General features: G+C 39.9%; 1 protein-coding gene across 1 annotated transcript; it reads right to left on the bottom strand.

Moving 5' to 3' along the window:
- Positions 1–5,920: 5,920 nt before the first annotated feature.
- On the bottom strand, positions 5,921–24,092 carry gsk3ab (glycogen synthase kinase 3 alpha b). The gene is made up of 10 exons (XM_063486086.1): positions 23,738–24,092; positions 15,686–15,873; positions 15,493–15,576; positions 13,817–13,927; positions 10,859–10,989; positions 10,375–10,579; positions 9,193–9,288; positions 8,861–9,047; positions 8,669–8,746; positions 5,921–8,562 (listed from the first exon to the last, which is right to left on the bottom strand). The coding sequence occupies exons 1-10, from the start codon at positions 23,910–23,912 to the stop codon at positions 8,495–8,497; spliced, it is 1,323 nt and encodes a 440-aa protein (XP_063342156.1). The 5' UTR covers positions 23,913–24,092; the 3' UTR covers positions 5,921–8,494.
- Positions 24,093–24,325: the final 233 nt, after the last annotated feature.

Genomic DNA, 24,325 nt, shown 5'->3' with positions numbered 1-24,325 from the left:
TGCTGATTGGCTCGATCGGTCACTTAATGCGCCAATAGCGTTCGAGCACACATAACACAGAGAGTTTGTAGTCGAAAAGCGCGCCAGGAGCATCAAGACGTGAAGGGGTCACTCATTAGCCCTCAATTACTAACAGTGCTACAAACAAATATGTCTGTAGGTTTAACCACAAATCATCAATTTATCACTATTTTAATACCCGAGTTTGATCGCACTTTACAAACGAATTTAGAACAACTGATGAAGTCCTGGCTTTCTTAGGAAGTTTCAACAGTCTTTAAAGTGAATACTCCTCCTACTACTATATTTGAAGTCTTTCTGTCACAGTTATTTAAAGAAAGTTTAGTACATGCAGCACTGAAACCTTCAGCATCATTGCTAATATAGCAAATGTGTGTATAGACAAACAGTATTTGTTTACACATACAACACTGCAAAGGTTTTTTTTTTGTTTTTTTTTAATGTTTAGATTTGTATTTTCATTGCATAAGACCATCACGGAGGCCCGAAATGTATTCCATAGTACAGCAACAAGCCAAAAACACACAACTGTAAAAAGAAAGAATTGATTTGACTCATGGTTTATTGCATTTTGTCTGTTGTTATTGATATTGGAATATCCCAAGTTTATTGCTCAGACTCAAAAGTCAATTTTTGTCTTGTTTCTCTTTGCCCTTTTCCCTGTTGTTGTAAATTTGGAGTATATAAATAAAATAGTTTTGAACTGGACTGAAAAGTGCCCTTTAAAAAAAAGGGTGGAATTAAATTTAATAGAAATGTTCTTCTGTGCTATATAAACTGTAATACATTGCAAATTCCTTATATAAAATATAAAAGTCAGTTCAAGTTTAGTCCGCTCTGTTTATTTCTCAAAATTACACTGTTACACCTGAGCGCTAAATTTGATTCCAAATGGTATTAAAGAGCTGGCGGGATGTCAACCAGAGGGGTCAGGGTCACACACAGACACAGGCACACAAAGACAGAATAACATTACTCAAACTTGACGCATCGTGTCACCATGATGACAACTTTTCACTGACGGTTACGATTCAGAGACTGCACCTCGCAGGAGAACAGGGCGGTCTTGTCACGCTGCATTGATTACTCACCTGCATCATCTTGTTCTGCATTCTTAACATCTCCCTCGGTTAGACCTCAGTTGCAGCCGTGGGTGTGCTCGAGTGGCTACAGGTTAATAGTCATGTAGCTAAAGGTAAATTGAGCTTGCACAGATGTCACTGAACCCTTTTCCCCCTGAGCACATTGAGGACTTCTCATTATCCACACTGACTTCAAATCAGGTGCAAACTGATTTTAAATGGCATTGATATAAACCGCTATGGCATTTTCATTGATAACAAGATATAAGTGAAAGACCTGCATACCAACAACTTTACAACCACACAATTTCTGGAAAATACATTAAAAACAGAATTACAGGTGATCATTTTAATCTGTTCATCACTACACTCAGCGACAGGATGGGCTGGCATGAAATGCTGTATTTTCCATGTAGGTTTTCCATGTTAGGACATAATGAAAAGTCCCTACGAGGTCTTAAAATAAGGTAAACACAACCCAACCTGATCAGCAACATGTGATATAATACCCTGTGATGTCTTTAATTCAGTAAAAACTCAAACAAAATGAAGAAACAGAGTATGAAAAATTAAGTACGCTCCATGATTCACCAGGTTCTGTGTGACTTTATTAGTCTCTCACATCATTCTGAAGAAACTTTGGCCGAGTCTTTTTTTACAGCGTTGCTTCAGTTCATTGAGGTTTGTGGATATTTGCTTATTCACAGCTCTATTAAGATCATGCAGGTTGAGGCCTGGACTTCGACTGTTTTCTTTTTCAGCCGTTCTGCTGTAGATTTGCTGCTGTGTTTGGGATCGTTATCTGGTTGCATGACCCAATTTGGCCCAAGCCTTAGCTGTCGAGCAGATGGCCTCACATCTGACTTCAGAATACTTTAGTTCATGGTTGGTATGAAGTGTTTGGTCTCGCCTTTCAAAAAGGACACTTTTCTAAGGATCAGATTATTTGTATTATGACCTAATGCATCAAATATTAGAATTGAAAGAGGGTGCATCCTTCAAATCTCAGGTAAGTAACGACACTAAATGACAGGTTATTGTATTAAGGTCATGTTATTCAGTGTATGTTGTAATCAACTTTAGGGTTTCCACTGAATGTTTACAACAAATTATAATTATAATAAATCCGATTTGGATACTTTCTTAATTATGTTCTAACAGATGGATGAAGGCAAATTTATTTGTAAAGCCACCTCAGCCACAAGCTATTTTAAAAGCCTTTGAGTGAGATATGATAGGAAATAAGCATGTTGTAGAAGGAAGGGAAAACTATACTATAAAAAAAAGGTCTAATCATAATTTAAAAGTTAATAACCCAAAAACTAAGAGAGAGTACACGTGTTATTGTGTTCAGTGCTGCTTGAACTACAACGTTGAGTTTTTTTAAAGAGAGAAAAAAATACATTTAGTTGTGATATGTGACCGTGTGGGGTCATTTGTGATCCAGGATTACATGAGCTGCTGTGATATTTTTAATAAAAAAACAACAACATAGATTTGCCACGAATTTTTAGCATTATAGGCTTTGATTTTAAGGTAAATTTCTACTTCTTCTCAGTACATTCTAATGTGTTGAAGTGAATCGTGGCTGACAGACCTAGGACAAGATTCACAATTATCCTGAACTACACAAGGTTTGACAACCAAACAACCAGAGCAGACAAACTTACAGCCTTCACGGATATTTGTACAATTTTTACGGACTAGTTACTGATCACTGTGTGGATGAACAGTTTGTAGCTTTCAGAGGCAGCTGAAAGGCAGTGAGTCCCTCCTACACCAGCTAAGTTTGACATAAAGATCTGCTGAAACCGTGATGCCAAAACTCCTTTATGCATAAAAATGAGTGAAAGCCATAATTATATTGGAACACTTTACAAATATCTGTTCTTAGATAAAGAAAACAGTTCAGGTACAGCAATGTTATGTCAGTCATGTTAGTCACTAAAATAACTTGGAGTCAACTTCTGGTGGCAGAAAAAATCTATATCAACAAAAGTAGTTCAGAATAGCTTTTTACGCAAAAGATGCCGACATCACTGCAACTTGCAGAGTGCGCTGATATTTTGTAAACGTAACTCTTTCCTCATCGGTTATCAGACAATTTGACTTCATCCTGAAAGTCAAACAAGGCCTTTGCACGGCCGTACAAGGACAAAGTATGAATTAATGTTAGCTGAATCTGAGGGGCAGCCTTAAGGGAAACCAAGAAAGTTTAGTACTGAGCAGCAAAGGTTGTCCAAGTGCTTATAAATATTTTCTAGTGAACACTGAGTAAGACAAAGGAACAAAGGACACCCTGAGACTTCATTAAATCCTCTCCATCTTTTACTCGTCTGAATGAAAAGTCTGAGTCGCTCTGAGGCAGCGGTGTGGGCTCTTGTTAAGACTCCATGAAGAAATTCAGCCGTGTTTGAGGTCCTTAAGGTCACAGAGTCGAATGAGACTTGAATTCAATGTGATGCTAGGTCATCTTGAAACAAGAAGCCAAAAGAGGGCCAACTAGGTAAAAGCAAGCCATCCCAGAAACCCCTCGTTGATGCGTGTGATACAGCCAGAGGAGCAGGTTTCATCAGTCAAGGTCAAAAACATTTTCAGTGACATTTGCGATAGCATGGTTTCCATAACGACAGTTCTGATTTCTTCATTATTCAAATGATCCTTTCCAGAGTTCACTGATCCACACTGACTCTGCTGCAGAGATTGATTTCATTAATCCTTTCATTAAAAAGGTTTCACACAAAGCAAAATCCAGAGACTCATACCTGATGAGCAACTTTACAAGAATTACACATCAAAATGCATCAAATATGTTCTGCTTTACATTCAGTTCAGATCCACATCATCTGTATTAAAGTTAAATAAAAATTACCTAACTGTAGGACAAACCTGTTGAAGCTGTCACGATCACTGACTGGTCCCAGCGTTTTGAGTTGGATTTATTGTTTATTATTGGCGATTCTCTGTTCTCAGTTTTTATTTTCAGTTATTATTTAGTATTTTGAGTCTTCAGCTCTGTTTGGTACTTATCAGAACACAGAGTTAGAAAGCTTCAAAGCCACACATCAAAGGTAAGTATAGACCTTCCTACACATAATCAACCATGCAGCTGCACATTCATTCCAACAGATGTAAAATATGACACCCCCCCCCGCCTTAAATATGGGGGAAAGAATAAGGGAAAGCTGACCTATACAAACAGTTTAAAATGAATTAGTCATGTGACCTGACAGGCTGAGGAAGTTTGTTCCAAAGTTTAAGAGCTACAGCCTGAAAAGCGCGATCAGCTCTGGTTTTAAATCAATAGTATGGCCCAATTAGGAGACCTGGATCAGATTATCTGAGCTGCAGTAAATCAGTAAACCACCCTCTCAGAGCTTACTGTAGATTGCCATTCAGATAATGGGACTGAATAATACGGAAGCTTTTTTAACTTGTACTAAGTCAAACTTCTTCGAGTTTTTAAGTCAAAATTTTGAGATAAGCTGAATTTCTTGTCCCAGTGGCAGAAACAAGCTTCCATATAGAAAAATACTTTTTTGTTTTTTGTTGCTGCAAAAATACAAAACATTAAGGAACACTTTGAAAACACACATACGGGGGAAAAAAAGCATCCTGGAACTTAACAGCCTTTAATTGTTGATTTATCAAAAAAAAATTACACACTTTAAAGACCTCTTAAGTTCTGGTGTCTAATTGCAGATCAAACAAATTTGAAAAATATTTCCAAGAACCTCAGAATTAGCTGATTTTATTTATTTTTTAATAATTACTTAATTTCCCTACCTGCATACTGTCAACATTTTTCAAGTTAGAGGCCCTTCAAAGTACACCTGGGTGGACTGAACTTTGGTCCTCAGCAGTTCTGAGCCTTACAAATCCCACCTTCTGGCTGTGATTCATTGTGTTAAACATTCTTGAAAAACTTCAGCCAAACCAGTTTTTACACACACACGATCTTAAGTCTAAATCTTGTTTTTTTTCCTGCTGACTTTTCTATAACCAGCTTCAAGCACCGATATCATGGGATATATAATACAGTGGAGAAACTTCAAAAGTGCATTTTGACTCAGATTTCAAGGTTCATATCACTATGTATCATAAATGAATGGTTAGAGTCATTTCATATGAAAGCTCTAATTTTTTACCTTATTTCGATGCAGCGCTTACTTTCTGGTGTTAGTTTTTTTCCCCCCTTAACTCTCTTATGTAGCTCATAACTGTGAAATGGACAAATAACCCTGGTGTTATTTCACATGTTCTACATGTCTTTTAATTCTTGTAACATGAGTACACAGAGGGACTGCGGCTCAACAGATGGCCAGAGTACAAGCACGCTACGATGACGACGCTACACTGTGACTCCTGCATTCAATGAAGGATTTGTATTTAAATTTCCACAAACAGACAGCAAAAGCAAATAAAGCATCCACTGATCCTGAGAGCCTCTGTGATCCACCGCTTCTGTGTGCTCCAGCTGTATGTTTATGATTTTTTTTTCCCCAATATGGGAGGACGATTTTAAAGGGAGAGAAGCTACAGTGGATGAACTGTGGGGTTGAGCCAAGGATCGGGATAAGATAAATAAAGCGTAAATTGTGGCATGATGAAAGAATGAAAATATATAGAGTTGGACAACAGTTCCCCTTTAAAGCCTGTATGTCTGTTAATATTGTGGTTAGTGTTGAACTTTTACAATCATTTTTTTAAATTATTAAGTAAATTTCACAGTATTGTAAACTGTATAGTAATGCCAGTATGTCCTCTATCCTCCATATACAGCTCAGCTACCCATTATAACTCAGTCATGACACAGGTACAGTTTCATCACTTTATTAATGAGTTTAATTATTTATACCAACAAACAAAAACTGTCTCTCTCCCCCCATCCCTCTCTAATTATCATCATCATCTCCTTTATCCAACTGTTCTGTTCCCATCTAGTATATTCCACCCTTGGACAAGGGGTGGTTTAAAGAGCAGGGTCACAACAGAGTGTGACAGATCAGAACGGGGGAAAACAGATATTAAAACAGCACATTTAGCCAGTTTTTCATTTTGGAAAAATACAGGTAATAATGTCCATGGTCTGCCAGCACGCATACAAACACACATACATTCCCTGCTGCTGTGCTCGAGAAACTCACCATCTGTGAAGCATGCACAGCGTACTAACAGGCCAAGCCCGTTACAGTCACACGACGCACAGAGAAATGAAAAAACAGCCGAGTCAGACAAAGGAGATGATAAATGCCAATGGACAAATTAATTTCCCCCCTTTCCTCCAGACTCACACACACACACACACTCACGCACACATACACAGTGACCCGTGCTCCCTCCCAACACCACGACCCCACAGATCCAGAGGCTTGTAACATTCCCTTCACATTGAAGTTTAATGGAAAACTGGAGTTCCACCTGTTGGCGAGCAAGTGCACCTGCATTCATACGAGACCACGGATTGGACAGCGCGCTCCAACATCTGGATCCGAGTACAGTATCTTGGATGTGAAATTATTTTGCATGTGAAATTGCTAGACTAAAATGTGGAATTAAAAAAAAGCAAACAAAACAAAACAAAAAAAAGAATCCCTCAATTTTACCCACCCATCAAAAAAAAACAAAAAAACCCCACAACACAATAAATAAAACAGTTATGACAACATTTATGGGGGAAAAGGGGCCGTTCTGAAGAGAGAAGTGGAGGGAGAGAGAGTAAAAATGAAACGTTTTGTTCTGTTTCCCCCTCGTGAACCAGGGACTGAAATGAAATTGTATTTACAGACTGCGACTGAGGATAATCACCCGGACGCTGCTGCGCCGGTCTACTAGAGGAGAAAAAAAAATTACAGGAACAACAATATAATAACAATAATAACAAAAAAATAAAATAAAATAAAAGGTACTTGATATTTACAAGTTTAGCAGTGGGCAGGGAAAAAAAAAGAAGAAAAGGGGGAAGCTGAAGCCAGAGGGATGAAGACGAGGAGGGATGGAAGGGGGGAGGCTCCAAAAGCTGTTGGATTTCAGGGGTTCGAGCATAATTTCTGGTCAGATTATTACTGATATTAGTGGAAGTAAAACAGCGTGGTCGACATGGGCTGAACATGCGTGTTGGAAGAGAGGAAACTGGCCACGCCCACAGAGGACTGCCAGCTGCGTGGATCATTCCCGACCATCACCGCAGGGCGCGGAGAACATGATATGAGCTTTGCAGGCGGACTTGCTTTGGGAAGGGGCGAAGATGGTTTCAACACTCTGGCGACACACAAAATGAATTCACAGTCATCCTCCAGCACAAACAATAAGCGGCGCCAGTGATGGTGTGAGCGGCGAAAACGGCATTCTTCAACATAATCAGGCTGATATGAACAGCAACATAATTCAAAACACGGCGAGGCACCGAGGCTACTCTGAGATGTAGCCGGAGCCCCCCACCAACATTTGCTTCCCTCTACTCCCTTTTAGAGATGTGCAATACTCACTTGAGAATTAAATTGAAACTCTTGGTTTCCAGCTTAAATGACGACATGAGCTTATACAGAAAAAACTGAAGATGTGCGCTCTGCTCGCACAAAACTCCCTCTCGTTCACGTAAAAGGCAGTGCTGGAGCTAATACTCGAAAACAAACGGTAAACACGGGCTGGGGAGCTCTTCTCTGTAATAAAAATCTAAAACCACCTCTTATCTAAAATGACACGCACAATCTTGAGCCAACACTGTATTCGCTGGGAGATTTTTTTTTTATTTCAAATCATTCCTCTGGTGAATCTGTTCACCAGTGGGCTTTGTGAACTGACAACTTGAGTGGAAAGCGACAGATAGTCCACAGAGTTAGCTGTACAGTACAAGTGTGGCATTTTTGACCCCACAAAGGATGATTGTCTACCAGTCGGGCCTTATGCACTAACTAGCCAATCAGGATCCCAATCAATGGCACTGTGGCCACACATAAAATTCAAATAAAATGAACTATAAAAGAAAAAAAGGGATAAAAGCCAACTGTTGATTATATTACAGATAATCCACATAATATATACAAGCCCCCTCCTCATCTCCTAAACATCCTACCCGACTGATGAGAAAGTTCTTATTCTAAGAGGTCAGACAGCAGCCAACCTGGACTTGGGCCTGCATCCTATAAATAAGCCCAAGCACAACTACCTAAATGTCCTCAACCCACAGCTGCAGGCGCTGCATTTTATTGAAAATGGTTAAATATTCAGGGGAAATAGCAGTGCTGAGTTTTTACGTGGGTGTATCTAGTTTCTTTTCCTTGTATTTTAAGGGTTTGGAGCCAGGAGGAAGGTTGAGAGGGAGAGGAGCAGAGGAAAGTAAAAAGAACATGGGGAAGACAAAACAGAAAATATGACAGAGGGATGAATGCTCAGGTGCTGTTGTTGATGGAGCTAGGTGCTGAGCTGGGCTGGGCGGTACTGTCTGACACACTGCCCTCTGCAGGGGAAAAGAGGAAGCACAAGTTTTAACAATTACAGACACCAGTGCCTTTTTTAAAAAAAATAAAAAAAAAATTTTTTTTAAAGCCCATTTAATAACGTACCGTGTGATGCAGGCGATGTCTGTGCACGAGCGTGAGGAGGAATGAGTGTGGAGTTCAACTGGGGCTGAATGGACAGCTCTGAGAGAACAGGGCAAAGAAAACATGATTAATGATACTGATACAATATAATTAACAGCTGATAATCTGTGCAAGAAACAGATTGCAGGAAAGAAAAAAAAAGGACATGCTGACCAACGGGACTGAAGTTGAATAGGGGCGGAAGTTCTCGCCCGCTGGGGAGGCGGGTGTTCGGCTGGCGCAGCTCATCGAAGAAGGCGTGCGCACATGCCTCCAGTGGAGACAGCCGGGTCACCGGCGTGTATTCCAGCAGTCGAGAGCAGAGAGCAATGGCCTCCGGTGGGGTACGAGGCTTAAACACCTGATAGGAGATAGAAAGAAAATGTATCGATGATCAATGCTAGCATGAATTTGGATTTAATTAAAATCAGTTTTGTGTGACATTTTCTCTGCAATCAGAGAGGTAAACCTCTCAACGTCAATATTGTCCAGTAATGGGAAAATACCTTTGTCCAAGGGTGTGCTTTGATCTGTGGGAACTTAAACTCTGTGTAGTTAGGGTTCATCTCCCGGATCTGCTCCCTTGTTGGCGTCCCCAAAACCTGCCAAACAGGAGTGAAATGTTAACATTTATTTACATTACATTATATAAATTAGTCTGAATCTTGCAACTGTCTGATATGCACTACTTCAGAGCTCACAGATGAAACACACTGCACTGGTATCAAGTTAAATGGCAGTCCAGCCTCTTTGCAGACAACCTTGAGATTCCTTTGCATTATATTGCCTCTTATTAATTATTGATGGATTGTTTTGCTTTCCTTTTAGGATGCTGCAAGCTGTATTCTGATAATCTTTGGACTGGTTCTAGCCCTCAGGCTGTGTTTTGCCTATTTAATACCAGCTATCATCAAATATGAGTACACACCTAATGATTTTAAACATTAAAATAAAAACATCTCGATATGGTTGCGTTGGGGCCTGTCCAACAGTGATACGAGGGAGTCTAAGGGGACAACAGCAATATAATCATGGTATGGAAACACAAGAAGGGAAGGGAATTGTTTGCTAGTAAATTGATCCAGTCGTTGTCTGAGGTGGATGAAAAATAAATAAATTGTACAGTGTACCCGGGAAGCCCAGATAGCTAAGTGTGGGAAATGGACTCATACTTCAACCCTGAGTGAACACACCTAAAAGTGCTTTGAAACACGGCATACATACAAAAATGTATGCATAAATCGTAATGCTAATAGGAAAAAGATCCTGGTCTTTTCTTTGTTGAGTGGTATTAAACCAAAAGCACTTAGAGTCACAGGTCATAACAGAAAAGATCATTATCTGAGTTTTTTCATATTCATGAATACAGCTCTGTGTTTGTTCACAATGTGCATCTGTGCACATTTATATTTTCTTCATTCAGGGATGTTTTTTAATATTTAAGTTTGTTAAACATAACATAATGAGAGGTAGCAGAGCATTACTTTAAATGCAGATTAAATTCAACATTTTCTAAGACAGCTGCTTTTGAAGGACCAAGTTAAAAAAACATGTTGTGCAGCCCTGACCTCGACCAAGCATGTTTTTTCCTCCATATTTCTTCAATATGCAGTTCCTTTATACACAATCCTACATTTACAATATTACACTGCCCAGCTGTACCACTGTTTACAGCACTCTTACTGTACCTTGATGATCTCTACTAGCTGGTCCACACCGCTGTCTCCGGGGAAGATGGGCTGACCCAGCAGCAGCTCGGCCAACACACAGCCGGCTGACCAGATGTCAATATTGGACGTGTAGTCGGTGGCACCAAATATGAGCTCTGGGGCACGATAGTACCGCGAGCAAATATAGGAAACATTCGGCTCCCCTCGAACTAGTTGCTTTGCACTGGAGGATTCAGAAAACAGACAGTTCAGGATGAGACTCGCAGTCGGTGTGAACTTTGGATTCGCCAGTGTGTTTGTTTTCACCAAACAGTAGCATGCAAGCGACCCAGACATAAAAAAGGCATGAGTGATCCACACAGGGAAAGTGGAGCCCGAGAAAGAGCGCTACACAAACAGACAGCAAACTAAATATCCACAATGAGACAGAAATGGTCACTACAATGCAAAAATGAAAAATGCAGACAGACAGATCTGCCCGCAGGCGGGAAATGCTACTGACCTGCCAAAGTCACAGAGTTTGAGGATGGCCGACTCTGGGTCCACCAGGAGGTTCTGAGGCTTTATGTCTCTGTGACACACGCCCTGGGAATGGATATAGGCCAGGCTGCGGAACAGCTGGTACATGTACACCTGAGGAGGAGACAGAGATGGTTGGCACGATGCCCAACAGTGTTTAACAACTCAGACAAAAATCAAACACAAATCTCAAAAAGAAGAGCGATTTAAGAACAAAAGCCATTTATATCTCACTGGAGACGTCCTAGCTCCGAGCCACCATCAGGATTCCTGCACCGTTTTCATTTTTCATGTTTTTTAAGACCACATGAAATGCAAGTCAATTTATTTTTAGGACAATATATAAGTTTGAAAGAAAAAAAGACAGGCTTAATAAATTAAATGAGATATGAACTGAATAAGTGGAAGAAAATCAATAGCTGAATAAAAATAATCAATAAAAATTTCATTGTTTTCAGTTAAACAAGTTGTTGCTGCAGGACTGACGACAAAAAAGAAAAGAATTATTAGCTTCTCTCACAGTGAACTTACACTGCAATTCCATGTTTTATTATAGGCGTGTTATTTTATCCCACAAAGGAGAAGACAGTATTCCTGTCTATCTGGAGAAAAGCAAATTTGGCCCATTTTAAGACATTTTAAGAGCAGCCAATTATTTTCACTGCATACATTCTTTTAAATACTAAACTGAAGCTTGAATCACTATGACAATCCGGGACACCCCAGTATCACATGAAATTTAATGGCTTTGGGGAAGAAAAATAATGTGCTATAAAATTGGAGGAATTTTAAGTGCACACTCTGCATTTAAAAGGATCAGAACGAGCCAAAAACTAAGGTGCAGATGAACCAACACAGTCTCATAGCAGCTTGCTAAATAGCCATGACTGTTAATGTAGTGATATTTGATTTTCACGTGACCCCATCATATCTACCGATTTGTTTCCATGTACACAAAAGGATTACTTTCCACATTTAAAGGGTGAAAAAGTCCACACGGTGGTAGTGATGGTGTCGCTTCCACCAGAGACCATAGTTCACTTCCTACAATGAGCAGCAGCTTATGGGTCAATTGTGTTGTTTTAAATAAGTTACTAATTACCAATAGCTAACCAGCTTGTTAGGTTTATATGCATTTAAAAACTACTCAGATTCAAAAAGAGGTCATTGTTTGGTTTAAAACACGACAGTTGCCACTTTGTTCAAAGCTTGTTTTCTTGGTTGCCATGGAGAAAAATCTGTGCTGATGAGCGTGGATGACAAGCGTGCTTCAGACAGGAAACATACTTCCCATTAGTCTGATAATTGTGCTGACTGTTGGGAAAAAAAGAAACCTGGACAGAATGTGTCCAAACAAATAGATCACTTTCTCATCAGCATTCTACGTTGTGCCCTGAGACCGGGTGGCGTGTATTGTGCTGCAAATTAAATGCTGTTAAACTTTTTCTAAAATGGATGATTTAATCTGGAGGCACAGTTGCTTCTGTATAGATGTTCACCATATGTTGGTCACATCAACGTGTGCCCCAATTCTGTTTTTGGGCACAATGTAAAGGGGTTTGTTGAAAGAAGCAGCTGTGCGTTTGTCTCATGCAGCCTGTGGTGGTGTGCTTCTATACCAAAATAACACAAGGGTGAAAAATGCTCCCTGAAGATCCTCAGCCAGCTCCTATTTGGCATCTGCCTACACACCCGAGGTCGATGATGTTGTTATGGAATGAGAAATTCACCACACAGTTAAGTGTGCGCCCATTAAATGTGCCTGTGACACACAGACAGTAAGCATCTTAATTCGTCATCATCTCCATTATCATCATTATTGCCCACATGATGCACTGACAGCAGGCTGGCCAGATTATAAAATACTGCAGACAAGATGACTGAGGGATAAGAGATGATAGTTAAAAGGGGGGCAGAGAGAGGTAAGAGGAGGAGATGCAATGGCGAACATGACACCAAGGGAGACATGGAGGGGGGAGAAGACCCTGCATATGGTGATAGACGGTTAGAGAAAAAAAAAGAAAGAGTGACAGGGATCAGTATGCATCTCAAAGGCACAGGGGAGCAGCAGGCTGAGGTAGGGAAATGGGCCATGAGACAGCTATAATGTCCTCTGCTGCTTTGCACACAGTAAGCACACAAACACTCTCCAAAATGAGCACCCGAAACAGACAGCCAAGAAGACTGCAAACAAATCAATTCCCTTGGGACCATCCTTCCCCTTTTCTGCTTTCATAATCCTGAAACGGTGAGCTGCCTGTGTTTATTACATCCACAAGCAATTACTGAACTAAAATTTACTCCCAGTTTCCAACAGATTTTTTTAAAGCTTCCAAAATAGTAGATTTAACTCAACTTTGAGATCCTAAGAATGACACATTTCGTTCTAAAAAAGGCACAGTAACACTTAGCATAGAGATCAGTGATTTAGTACAAAGTCAAAAATCTGTATTTGTGTGAGTGTTGCAGAACTAAAGGGATTTAAAATATTTACAGTACTACAGTAAAAAACAAAACAAAGAAACTGATTTCATTTGGTGATGTTACAATTTTCAGTTGCACTTGGAAAAGTGTGAAACAGTTAAAATCCTGTATTAATGACAGTTTCCACATTTAAAGGACGACACATTAGCACCTTTTTGGGGGGGTTGCCATTTTCAAAAACTAATGGTATCAATTTGAAACTCTAACATCCCCTCATTTACAAACTTCCGCTTGGTTGACAACGATACTCAGTAAAAACTCAGCTATTTGAAGATAAACAGAGCGGTGTGTGTCTGCGTTCACAAACAGACCTCACAATATGTCTGTGTATATATATATATATATATATATATATATGTGTATGTATGTATGTATGTGTGTGTGTGTGTGTGTGTGTGTGTGTGTGTGTGTGTGTGTGTGTGTGTGTGTGTGTGTGCGCGTGTGTGCTTCTACCCACCTTAACATAGATGATGGGGATGGTGGTCTTGGCCTTATTGAAGTGGCGAGCCACCCTGTACACCGTCTCGGGGACGTAATCCAGCACCAGATTCAAATACACCTCATCTTTCTGGTAAAGACGAGCAAAAGCAAAGAGGATTGTGTGATTACTGGAGGAAAATGAATCTTAACCACTTGAAATCAAGTCCCAAAAGTGAAACCAGATCAAATGAATGTAATGAAACAGTGTATTAAGCATGGGGTGTTTAAAAAAAAAAAGAAGAAAAAAAAAGATATAGCTGATACAACCAGACAGTGGGGATACACTTCAGCAGAAGTCAATACAGCCAATGGCCCAGGGCTAGTAATAAGTATAAGTGATTGACCGTCATTGTCCCAATGACAGTGTTTCCACCAACCACAGTTAAGTTTACCTGTGAAACAACCTGACGAAAGCTACCTTGAGCAACGAGCAATGTTTTCCTGCTATTTTCAAATTAAAAGCAGCATATGATGCTACAAAAATATAGACGCTCTTGTTAGTGGCACTGCAAACACAGCATGAAGACAATGTTGGTTGTTGACTCAACAGTGTGAGAATGTCACTTGCATTTGTGGCTAAAAATAGATGCAGGTGGATTGTAAAATGTATCTCAGGGGGAATAAAGACTTTTAGGAGATTCTGCCTCTGGTCTTCTGGAAAAAATATACAGCAGTACGGACAACAACGCTTTCATACTTTGACATGAAGCTGCAGTCACCACAAAAAAGAAAAAGTAGCAGCAATAATCCCTGTGGTCGCAATCAAAACCTTACAAGCTAAAAAGTCAATAAGAGTCCCACAAACCACCTGTTCAACAAGCTTCAACATGGGAGAATTTTTTTTCAGCTGCTACCATCCAGCACTGGATTGTTACAACTAGCCACAAAGCCAATGAGTTAAAAAGAGGTTAAAATAAGAGCCATCTGTATGCTGTCAAAGCTGTTAGTTACTGTGGAACAACTTTAAATTCTGTCTCTGTAGCAGTGGTACCTGCAGCGCTCAGTGTGCCCGAGGAGGGCCAATGTGGGATGCTGACTTAAATGCTAAAACCAATGCGCAATTATGAGTGTGATCACAGTTTACCACCTTGCTACTGTAAAAAATTTCAAAGTAAATGAAACTATAAATGCTGAATTTACACCAGCAAAGAGCTAATTTATTAACTTTTTACTTTCAGATTTGACATGATAGAGGCAGACTGAGTCATATGGTGACTCTACACTAGTTTTGGCTAAAAACTAAAAGAACAGAATATCGCTTAAGCATCCAGATCTGAGGAATTCAGGGACTGAAACATTTGTTCCCACAGCATCAGAAGATTAATTCACTAGTCAGTGTGTCACAAAGTCATCTGCTCAAGTATTATTTGCTCAAGTCTTCAGAGATTTAAAAAGCGTGCCAAGCATAGTCTGTGATTTCTCTTTACAACCACAATAATCTGATAATAATTCAAATAGAGAGCTTGAACCCCATCAACTCCAAGTACTCAACTATTCATTGTACAACAAAGACCAAGATCGGCTTGTCCAAAACATGTCTGTGAATCATCACTGATGCATGCAAGGTTAAATGCCAGGGCGTGGAAGTACAGTGCTCCATCTGCTAAGTTTCTACAATATACAACGTAAAATGTCAGGTCAGTGCAAACACACCTTCTCTCCACTGGAGTAGAAGAAGTAACGTAGCCTGACAATGTTGCAGTGGTCCAATTTTCTCATAATTTGCAGCTCCCTATTCTGCAAAAGGAAAAGAGAGACGAAGGAAAAGTGAGTGAACTGCACAAGGTGAAAAACTAGCATTTACTTCACTGTAATTATCTGTCCAGGTAAGCCTGTCTAAGCATACCTTAAATCTCTTGTCTTGGAGAACTTTCTTAATTGCCACCATCTCCTGGGTGTCGATGAGGCGAGCCTGGTAGACCACTCCAAACGAGCCATTTCCTATAACCTTTATGTCTGTGTAGGACACTTCCTGTGGGCGATCAGGGCCCTGACCGGGTGTGGCTACCACCGTCGTCACTTTGCCACTGTCTCCTGTGGATGACAGAAAGCAAGAAAAAAACTTGTTAAGAGATCCTGAAATTATTAAAAAACAATTGGCTTTACCTGACAGTTACACATCTTAGTGCTTAAATAATACTACTGAAATTAGATCAAAAATGATGTAAAAGTATTTCTTGTCATTGTTAAAATTACATCCAGACATGCAAGTCGTGTGACACAATCCTCCACCACCATCCCCTCTCTAAATGACTTGTGACCCATGTGTCAGCTCCTCAGGCACAATCCAGACTGATAATGAACTTCTTCTCACAACACTTTCCCCTTGCTTTCTTGAGGAAAATCAGCCTAAACATTTTTCATACTGGACCCATGCATTAAAATGATCCATTTACTCAACACTGCTATCAATGATTAATCCCTTCTTGTTACAAGTACCTGAAACCTGAGGCCAAAACAGGTTTTCCAAAAAAATATTACAGCTAAAAGCCAAATTTACTAATTACTGACTACATTAACCAATATAATTAATTTCCTGTAGTAATTCCCTGTAATTTCCCTGTAGCTGCTGCTTTAGCTACACAATCTGGCTAAAGCAGGACAGTCAGGTTGGGAACTGTGCACCAAACTGAATATGGAAGTATCAATCACAGTTTCAGCTTTGCAGATTCAATTAGATCAATACCATATTTAAATAACAGGCATATGTCTGACAGAAAAGCAGATTTAATGAGGATAAAACAACATAGCAAAAATCACAGTTTATGCAACTCTTTTTGTGTGTGTGTGTAAAACCACATTACCATCGTCTAGTAGAATTTAATGCATCAACAGGTTTTTTCCAACCACCTTTAAACCACTGAAACAAATAAACAGAAGAACTTGCTAATAACTATCTGCCATTAGATTGGTAAAACGTGTGTGGGGCTGTGAGACTCTTGAAAAAAATAGCAGAATAGTTTCCAATGAAAATAAAACAGCATGGGCTTGATCTTAGCAAAATATATAGTCTTGATTATTTAATACAATTATTAATAAACTTCAACATCATGCAGTTACTAAATTTAACTTCAAATGTAATGCAATTTAAAATAAAAAAGTAAATAAAGAAATAGAGAACCTTTTTTGCGCCACGGGCCGGTTTAATGTCAGACAATATTTTCATAGACCGGCCTTTAAAGTGTCGCAGACAAATACAACAAAATAAAATGATACGACCAAGATAAAAACTGTGCTATTTTGTAAACATGATAAAAAATGTGAATTCACTGTGTAATTGTGTAACTTTATTAGCAGCGTCCTCCTGAAATGCGCCAACAACATAGAGAGTAACAGCCTCCTGTCTGCCCCTTAATGCTCTCTGGTTGCTATGGTAATGCGTAAATATTTCTTTCAAAATAAGGCACACAACAACACGGGAAAAGACCCAGGGAAACCGAGTTAACAATAAAAACTGTGAAAACCATAAATTTCACACCCGAGCCTCGACTCTGGCAGCCCGTTACCAAACGACTCACGGACCGGTACTGGTCCATGGCGCAGGGGTTCCTGTACTACAGGATGTCTGCAGGTACAGATGGGGCATATTATATTTATTTTAAGACATTGCAGTCCATTCATAATGAGTCCTAGTAATGGATAGTTATTAAATATGAATGCTTACCTTTGTACATTAAAATTACTAAGGCTATTATTAAGGTTATGGTTTACTAGACCTTCCCACTTTAGATCAAACTGGACTGTATGTGTTCCCAACCGGTTGAGCAGTGATACTGTCAGGCTAATGTTTGACCTTGTGGAAATAAGGCAAAGTGAGAAGCTTAAGACCCAACAGTATCTGACACTTCTAGTTAGGGTCAAGTAGCTGCTCAGAGTTTTATGACTGTGCAAGTGTTGGTTCAAGAATTATTTGACAAATGGGCACCAGAAGCAATGACACTGGAAGGGGATGAAGAGCAGAGAAGAAGCCCATTGCCAAAAGGCTTGTCAGAGCCTGTGATAACATTGCATGGACAGTAGCACACCCAGAGGTGCTTCCATTTCCTGGGCTTGCTCACTTCGCCTGTCTCAACAGGACCCCTCCTGATCTCTGCTATGTCTTTGAGTTACAAAATGGAATCAGACAATAAAACATTTTATTTCTCCCGACTAGCCTAAGTGAACTGGCTTCATCAGCTGCCCTTCCGGCACATGCTTACACAACAATCATTTAGTCAGATAGATTACCACCTCCGAATGATCAGTGCTGACCAAAGGCAAAAATTATACTTGCCCATTTCTAAAGTTTCCAGTCAAAACTTTTTCAAGGTTAACAGTAAATAGAAGCCAGCAGCATATCCACATGATTGGCCTAGATCTGATCTCTACCCTCGAGTCAGCAGGAAATATTCAGCTTTGAGATCAGTCGCGGTGTGGTGTCTGCACACTGCTGTACAGCTGCAGATTACATTGCCCCTTTGTGTTTTATTTTAGCATCATTTTTACACCCTTAAAAAAAACGAAAGAAAGAAAAAGTTAAGTCACAGGGGAGCACATTAAATATGGAGCAGCTGTGGCATGATAGGGTCTTGAATAATAAATACAAAGATGAGCAGTCTGCTCCTCTGCCAGTGAAGGGCTTTGGTTTCTAATAAGAGCAAAGGGACGAGCAAAGTGACTCTGATCACACCCCCACTTAATAAGCAATTACCTTTGAGCTTGTTTGTAAGTGTAAAAAAGCTCAAGCACACACTTAACTTGATAAAATAATTTGTGGTTGCTACTACTTGATCATTAGTAGTTTATTAGCACTCTCCATAAGCGTGTAAGTGGCAGAAAGAAATCGCACCAAAGCTACTGGTCCCTTTAATCCATTCATCTTTACATTTTCCTGAACGATGCTAATCATACTATATACAGTACAGGTTTTACTCGTCACAAAACTACACAGTACAACCATGACGGCTTTCAAACTGAATGTAGCACAGCCAGAAATGCTTCTCTCCATTTCCGATACATCAGATATCAGTCCGATACTTACTCAAAAATTTGGAATCTGCTATAAGAATAAGAATAATCCTTTAAGCTGGGCATACGCTGTACGATTTTTTCAGTCGCGTTATTCAGCTTCTGCTCAAACTGCACGATTGACTCGCAGGGGTTAGAAGTTCGTAGGTCACGATGCAGGGTCTCACACTATACGGCCCGATGCTCTGATGCGACCTGAGTGCTCACACTGTGCGTCCATAAAATGAAGGTTATAACAGAAAATCTGTCGCTCGCTCTCCCTCTCTGTCTTTCACTCACACAGACACGCACACCACCACCATCAACTTTGCTAAATTGCTAATGAAAAACATTGATCAGGCAGCTGTGATTGAGCAGCAATGTAAATCCAACTACTTTCACGGTTGTTGTGGTCGTGATAATTTTGTGAGGCCACATCGAAAAGGCTCGGATGAGCTTGCCAAAGTTCTACAAGTTGTGCCTCCATCACTTGTGTCCAGATCACACGCTGCACTGCCGTGCTGCTCCGTCTTTTCACTTCCATTTTTGTGTTTGCGCGTGCCCAGTGTGAGAGGCTGCGGTGACACCCTCATGACGGCCGACAGGATTTCAAACAGGTTTGATTGTCTTGCAACCAAGCGATTGATGATCGGGAGCTGGTCGTGAGGTGTTAATCGCTTCTCGTTACCCCACGTATACTACACGATGCACGACACACGATGAAGGCGAAACCCGGGCCGATCACCAAAACAGTCGCACGACTGGAAAATCGGCTCAAAATGAGCCAAAAATCGCACAGTGTATGCCCAGCATTAATTGTCCCACAAGGGGAAATTTGGGTGTAACACCAGCAAGAAATACACATATACAAACAAACAGTACACAAGACACAGAACAGAAACATACACAATTTTTACATATTTACATCAAGGACAATGGTTACCAAAAACAGAGTACTGTAATAATATATATAATAATGTTCTGTTTACTTCACCACGTGACCGCAGCTGCACCTCAAAGGTGTTTAACACCAGTAACAGCTCCAGGTTTCTGTTTTATGCTTGAGCCTTTTTTTTCCACTAAACTGCAACTTGTGGTCAACGCGGCTGAAAAGCTCAGATGAGCTGAACTTTAACTTCTCTCTCACTCGTTATGTTCAGTCGTAGAGTCCTTGTTTGTTTTAGGAGAAAATAAACTACATGAATAATGCCAAAAAACCCACTTAATTTTTATTGATTGATATCATCCTCTATTATTCCACCAACACAAATCAAGTACAATTATACTTTGGATCTATTGATTTGTAGCACTTTAATTTACAAAGAATGCTGTTTATGTTGAACCTGATGTCGTACACAAGCATAATTCCTTCTCTTCCACATAGAAAAATACTATTAGATCAGTACTCTCCATCTGATCAGATAAATGAAGTCAAGCTATGTGTATAGTATTGTAAATGGAAAAAGATACTCAAATAGTATCTGTCAGTGCTCAGTAATAACCTTACACAGAGCTCTATTACTGCTATAGTTGAAGTCTGTATACCACACTGGGTGGAAACCATGAGCAATGGGTTACACCCAGAGATGCTGTGGAGTTCAGTGCTGACTCAGAGCTGCTGAAACACTGAACTTCATAATATCACAGATGAACAATGTTGTTAATGTAGATTTGTCATGTCCTGATGATACCAGTTTGCTTAATGAGGTTGGTGTGGCTGGACTGACATCACTCCACTTCCTCTCCTGACAGTATGTTATATCACTAATTACGGACGTGTGTGTATGTGAGAGAGAGAGTGTTCGGGAAAATAGCTCAATTATTCTAAAAAACAGGCACTTTATAACAGAGAGGTATATTTTGAGGTTCTTGTCCAACTAAGAATTCAACATTAGCAACAGACAAATAGAAAACAGTGATTCTACCTTAGGCATTAGGCTTTTTTGGTATGAACAAAAATGTTACTGTTACACTATTAAAAAGGGCTGTGCGTGTAATGAAAACTGGTACTGAGTCCTCGATCAGTTTGTTGTTCTTATTTATTTGATCACGTCTTTGTCCATTTGTGTTTAGATTAGATCTAATTAATTTCGCACATTTTAGTTTTTTCCCTTCAGTTGCAGCTGGGCTCTGTTACCTCTGGCATCAGTGATCACAAAGTGTTTTTCAGTGGTCAATTAGTGCTTCTGATTGACATTTTTTAAGGTTATACAACTGAAAAGGGGTTATAAGCAGTGATATAACTGCAGTCTGTTAATGCTCCTTACTAATCGAGAGCAAACGTTCCCTGACTGCTGGACTAAAAAACAAAAGACGTTGATCAAATGACTGTAAACTGGATGTGTGGTCTGTAAAAAAAAGCATCTGGATCAGTTGCAGAGCGTCAAAAAACGCTCTTCTGCTTTCCTGCACTTCTCTCCAAGGTCAGATACCCACCCTTTGCGTTCCCCAAATTTGTGAAACTGATGATCTGCCTCTCCCTGATAACATGCTCAGTGATCCCCTTTATTAAACAATACAGCAAGTGGCACATATTTACTTTCTGACAACTTATTTTAAGAAATCTTTCTGAGAAACTATAATCCAGATTTGGAAAATGAAAAGTTATCTAACAATAGTAAATTATAATATGCTTTTAAATTATTACTTAAGGAAATTCTGTTTTTTTCCCCCCTCCGTTTTACATTAAAAATTGAGCCTGGAGTTTTCTTGGTTATCCACACCACGTTTGGGTGTGAACTGAGCCAGGGTTAAGTTTGGATGAAAGACAAAAACATGGAGATGGCGAGCGAGCTTAGAGTCCATGCAGTTTAAACATTACACTGGGTTGGGTTTCTGTGAGGTCCAGGTAGTGATTACAATATTAACTTCCAGCAGTTATGAAAACAAGATGTTCATGATAAAATTATTACTTGTTAAAATTATTACTTGTTAAAATTCATTTTTGCTACAGGGATTTTGCTTTATCTTGCATTACAGACAAAGCCCTTTCTTTTAGTACAGTGTGTTTTCACTTGTCTCTCAAAAAGCACAAACTCAGTCATAGTTCACTTCAGCCAAGATCATATAAAGACAGCATTTGATGAGCATCTAGAAGAAGTAAAAGCTGTAAAATCCACATGGGTGAACCTACGAAGGAACCTTAATGGTGACGGTCTTTGTGTCTGGACCTCACAGGCTCTCTCATCCGGTCTGCTTTTGGTGGCGTGCAACCGAGGCGTTCACTGGCTGTCGACTTTCTGTCATTCACTGCCTGGCCACCCATTCTCCTGTTAGCCTGCTGCTGCCTGGGACTTTCATTAACTCCATTGAGGCTACTTACTAGCAAGACGGGGGTTTATGGTCAAAAACCCCTGCTAATCTGGGTCTAACTCTTGATCAGGTGACACTGCATCTTTCACTATGTTCGCCACCTTTTCTCCCTTGAATATATTTTTCTTCATTTGAACAGAGCTATAATTCAAGTTTAGGAAAAATATTTAGCTACCACATGTTTGTAAAGTTTATGAATACTTGTGTTACTGAGATCAGAATTATTGAACAAAACAATCATGATTATTGTTTTTTGCAATAGTCATAATGTCTTATTTTTAAAATGGGAGTTTAAGTTTAATTAACTCAACCTTAAATCTTTGTATGTTAATAAAATGCTCAAAAGTATTAGGAACATTTATAAGTTTCTTAACTATAGGCAGGCCAGTCGTGTTTGTGTGTAGTCAGTCTCCCACCCCCAAAGGCCCAACGTGAGCCAGGAAAAACCCCTGAGGGGAAATTCATTAAACTGTTCAAAATAAGAAGGCAAGGGATGCAAAAGAAGAAGTTATCTGCAGTTGTGCTCATTGTTAAATGGATGAAGATTTGCTATAAGGAAATTTTTCTTTGCCCTCCCTCCGTTTCATCTGCTGTAATTATAGGTAACTGCTTAAACTCAAAATTTAACACATAAGATGTGATATTATTCTTTTCTGCCTCTTTCATTTTATGCACACTTTAGTTTTAGCCAACTGCAACATGAGCATTTTCCAAGTTCCTGTCATCACACCTGGATGACTACCTGGAAGGAAGTCCTGCTGGCAAACCAGGATGTCCAGAGCACCAGAAATGTTGGCAAAATGGTGAAGACAGTGACTATGTTCCAACTCCCAGCAAAAAAGTACACAGTTAATATTCCCCACACTAAGCCAGAAGATTTTAAAGATGACCTGAAGTGGGGTTATTTTTCTAAAGTAACTGTCTAAATCCATGCATAAATGAGCCCCTGTTTGCTAAAGTGTAGGCATCCAGAAGGAGCACTTAGATAAGACAGGGTCAATATTTGCTGGTTAATGAGCAAACGTAACAGCTGATTGAAACTCAGTATTGTGAGATTTTCGCTGACGATTATCTCCATGCATTCAAGTTACCACAAAAGGTATCAGCTTACTCGTTACCAGTGTGTGGCAAAACATCAGCACAAGATCAGACACGACCGAGAACAGCGATTAATAACCTATATAAGATGGTTTTCAATATGTTAGCAAGACCGCTAACTATTATATCTGATATTAATGACCAATATATTAGCGTGTATGCTTAAAACAACGCTACTGTTGGGTTACAATGCACTAATAACCGCTGATCTTTATTAAAAATATGACATGACGTTAGTTAAAGTCGAAATATCAGCGGCTTAGTTCTAAGCTTCCCTTCATAGCTAACTACAATGTTAGCAAGTCGATAAAAGCCCTCGATCGCAAGGCTCCTTTAATGAAAAACACAGCTAGCGTTGGCTACAAAGCTAACCTGCTAACAGATTTAGCTCCACGGCATTAAATAATTCCCGACACGTTTCTTTAAAAAAATAACCAACAGTCCAAGTCTTCGCCTTAACGTGTAAACTGGGCACGTGGTAAAAATATAACATAATACTTACTGGGTAGCTTCAAATTCCCAAAGCCCGTCGAGCTGCCTCCACTGGCTTGTGAACCCCCGGACTTTCCTGTCGAGCTTCCGCCGGCTACCCCTGATCCGGCACCGGCCGCAGCAGATCCGGGACCTCCGGGAGGCTCAGCGAATGAGCTGGTCCTGGGCCGCCCGCTGCCGCTCATATTTATTTGAACTAAAGCCGGGGCTAGGTCGGACGTTATTAGCAGCCACGCCGGCAGATATTTAAGCTGCGTCTGTGTATTTTAATATACTATATAAATAAAAACTACACTTACAACGTTCACTGTAGGTAACCCGTCTCCCCCTTTCTTCCTCTGTAGAGCAGTGATGATGGGGAGGGGGAGGGGGGACCGGGGAGTTGACGTACAACGACGTAAAGTTCGCAAGGCTTCATGGGAAAATGAGTTATTTGGGTCGTTAAGTCTAAAATACGAACCTAACAAACCCGTTTCATTTTACCACAAAAGTAGAAGTTGAGACATTGCAACTGGGTTTAAGATCGGGTTCGGACATATAGTGAACTCCATATTAACAGAATCAATTATGCTCTTGAAGCTGGAGCTAATCGTGTGTA

The sequence above is a fragment of the Pelmatolapia mariae genome, linkage group LG10_11 (genome assembly GCF_036321145.2).
Source record: "Pelmatolapia mariae isolate MD_Pm_ZW linkage group LG10_11, Pm_UMD_F_2, whole genome shotgun sequence".
Lineage (NCBI taxonomy): Eukaryota > Metazoa > Chordata > Actinopteri > Cichliformes > Cichlidae > Pelmatolapia > Pelmatolapia mariae.
This window is presented reverse-complemented; position numbering and strand designations above follow the sequence as displayed.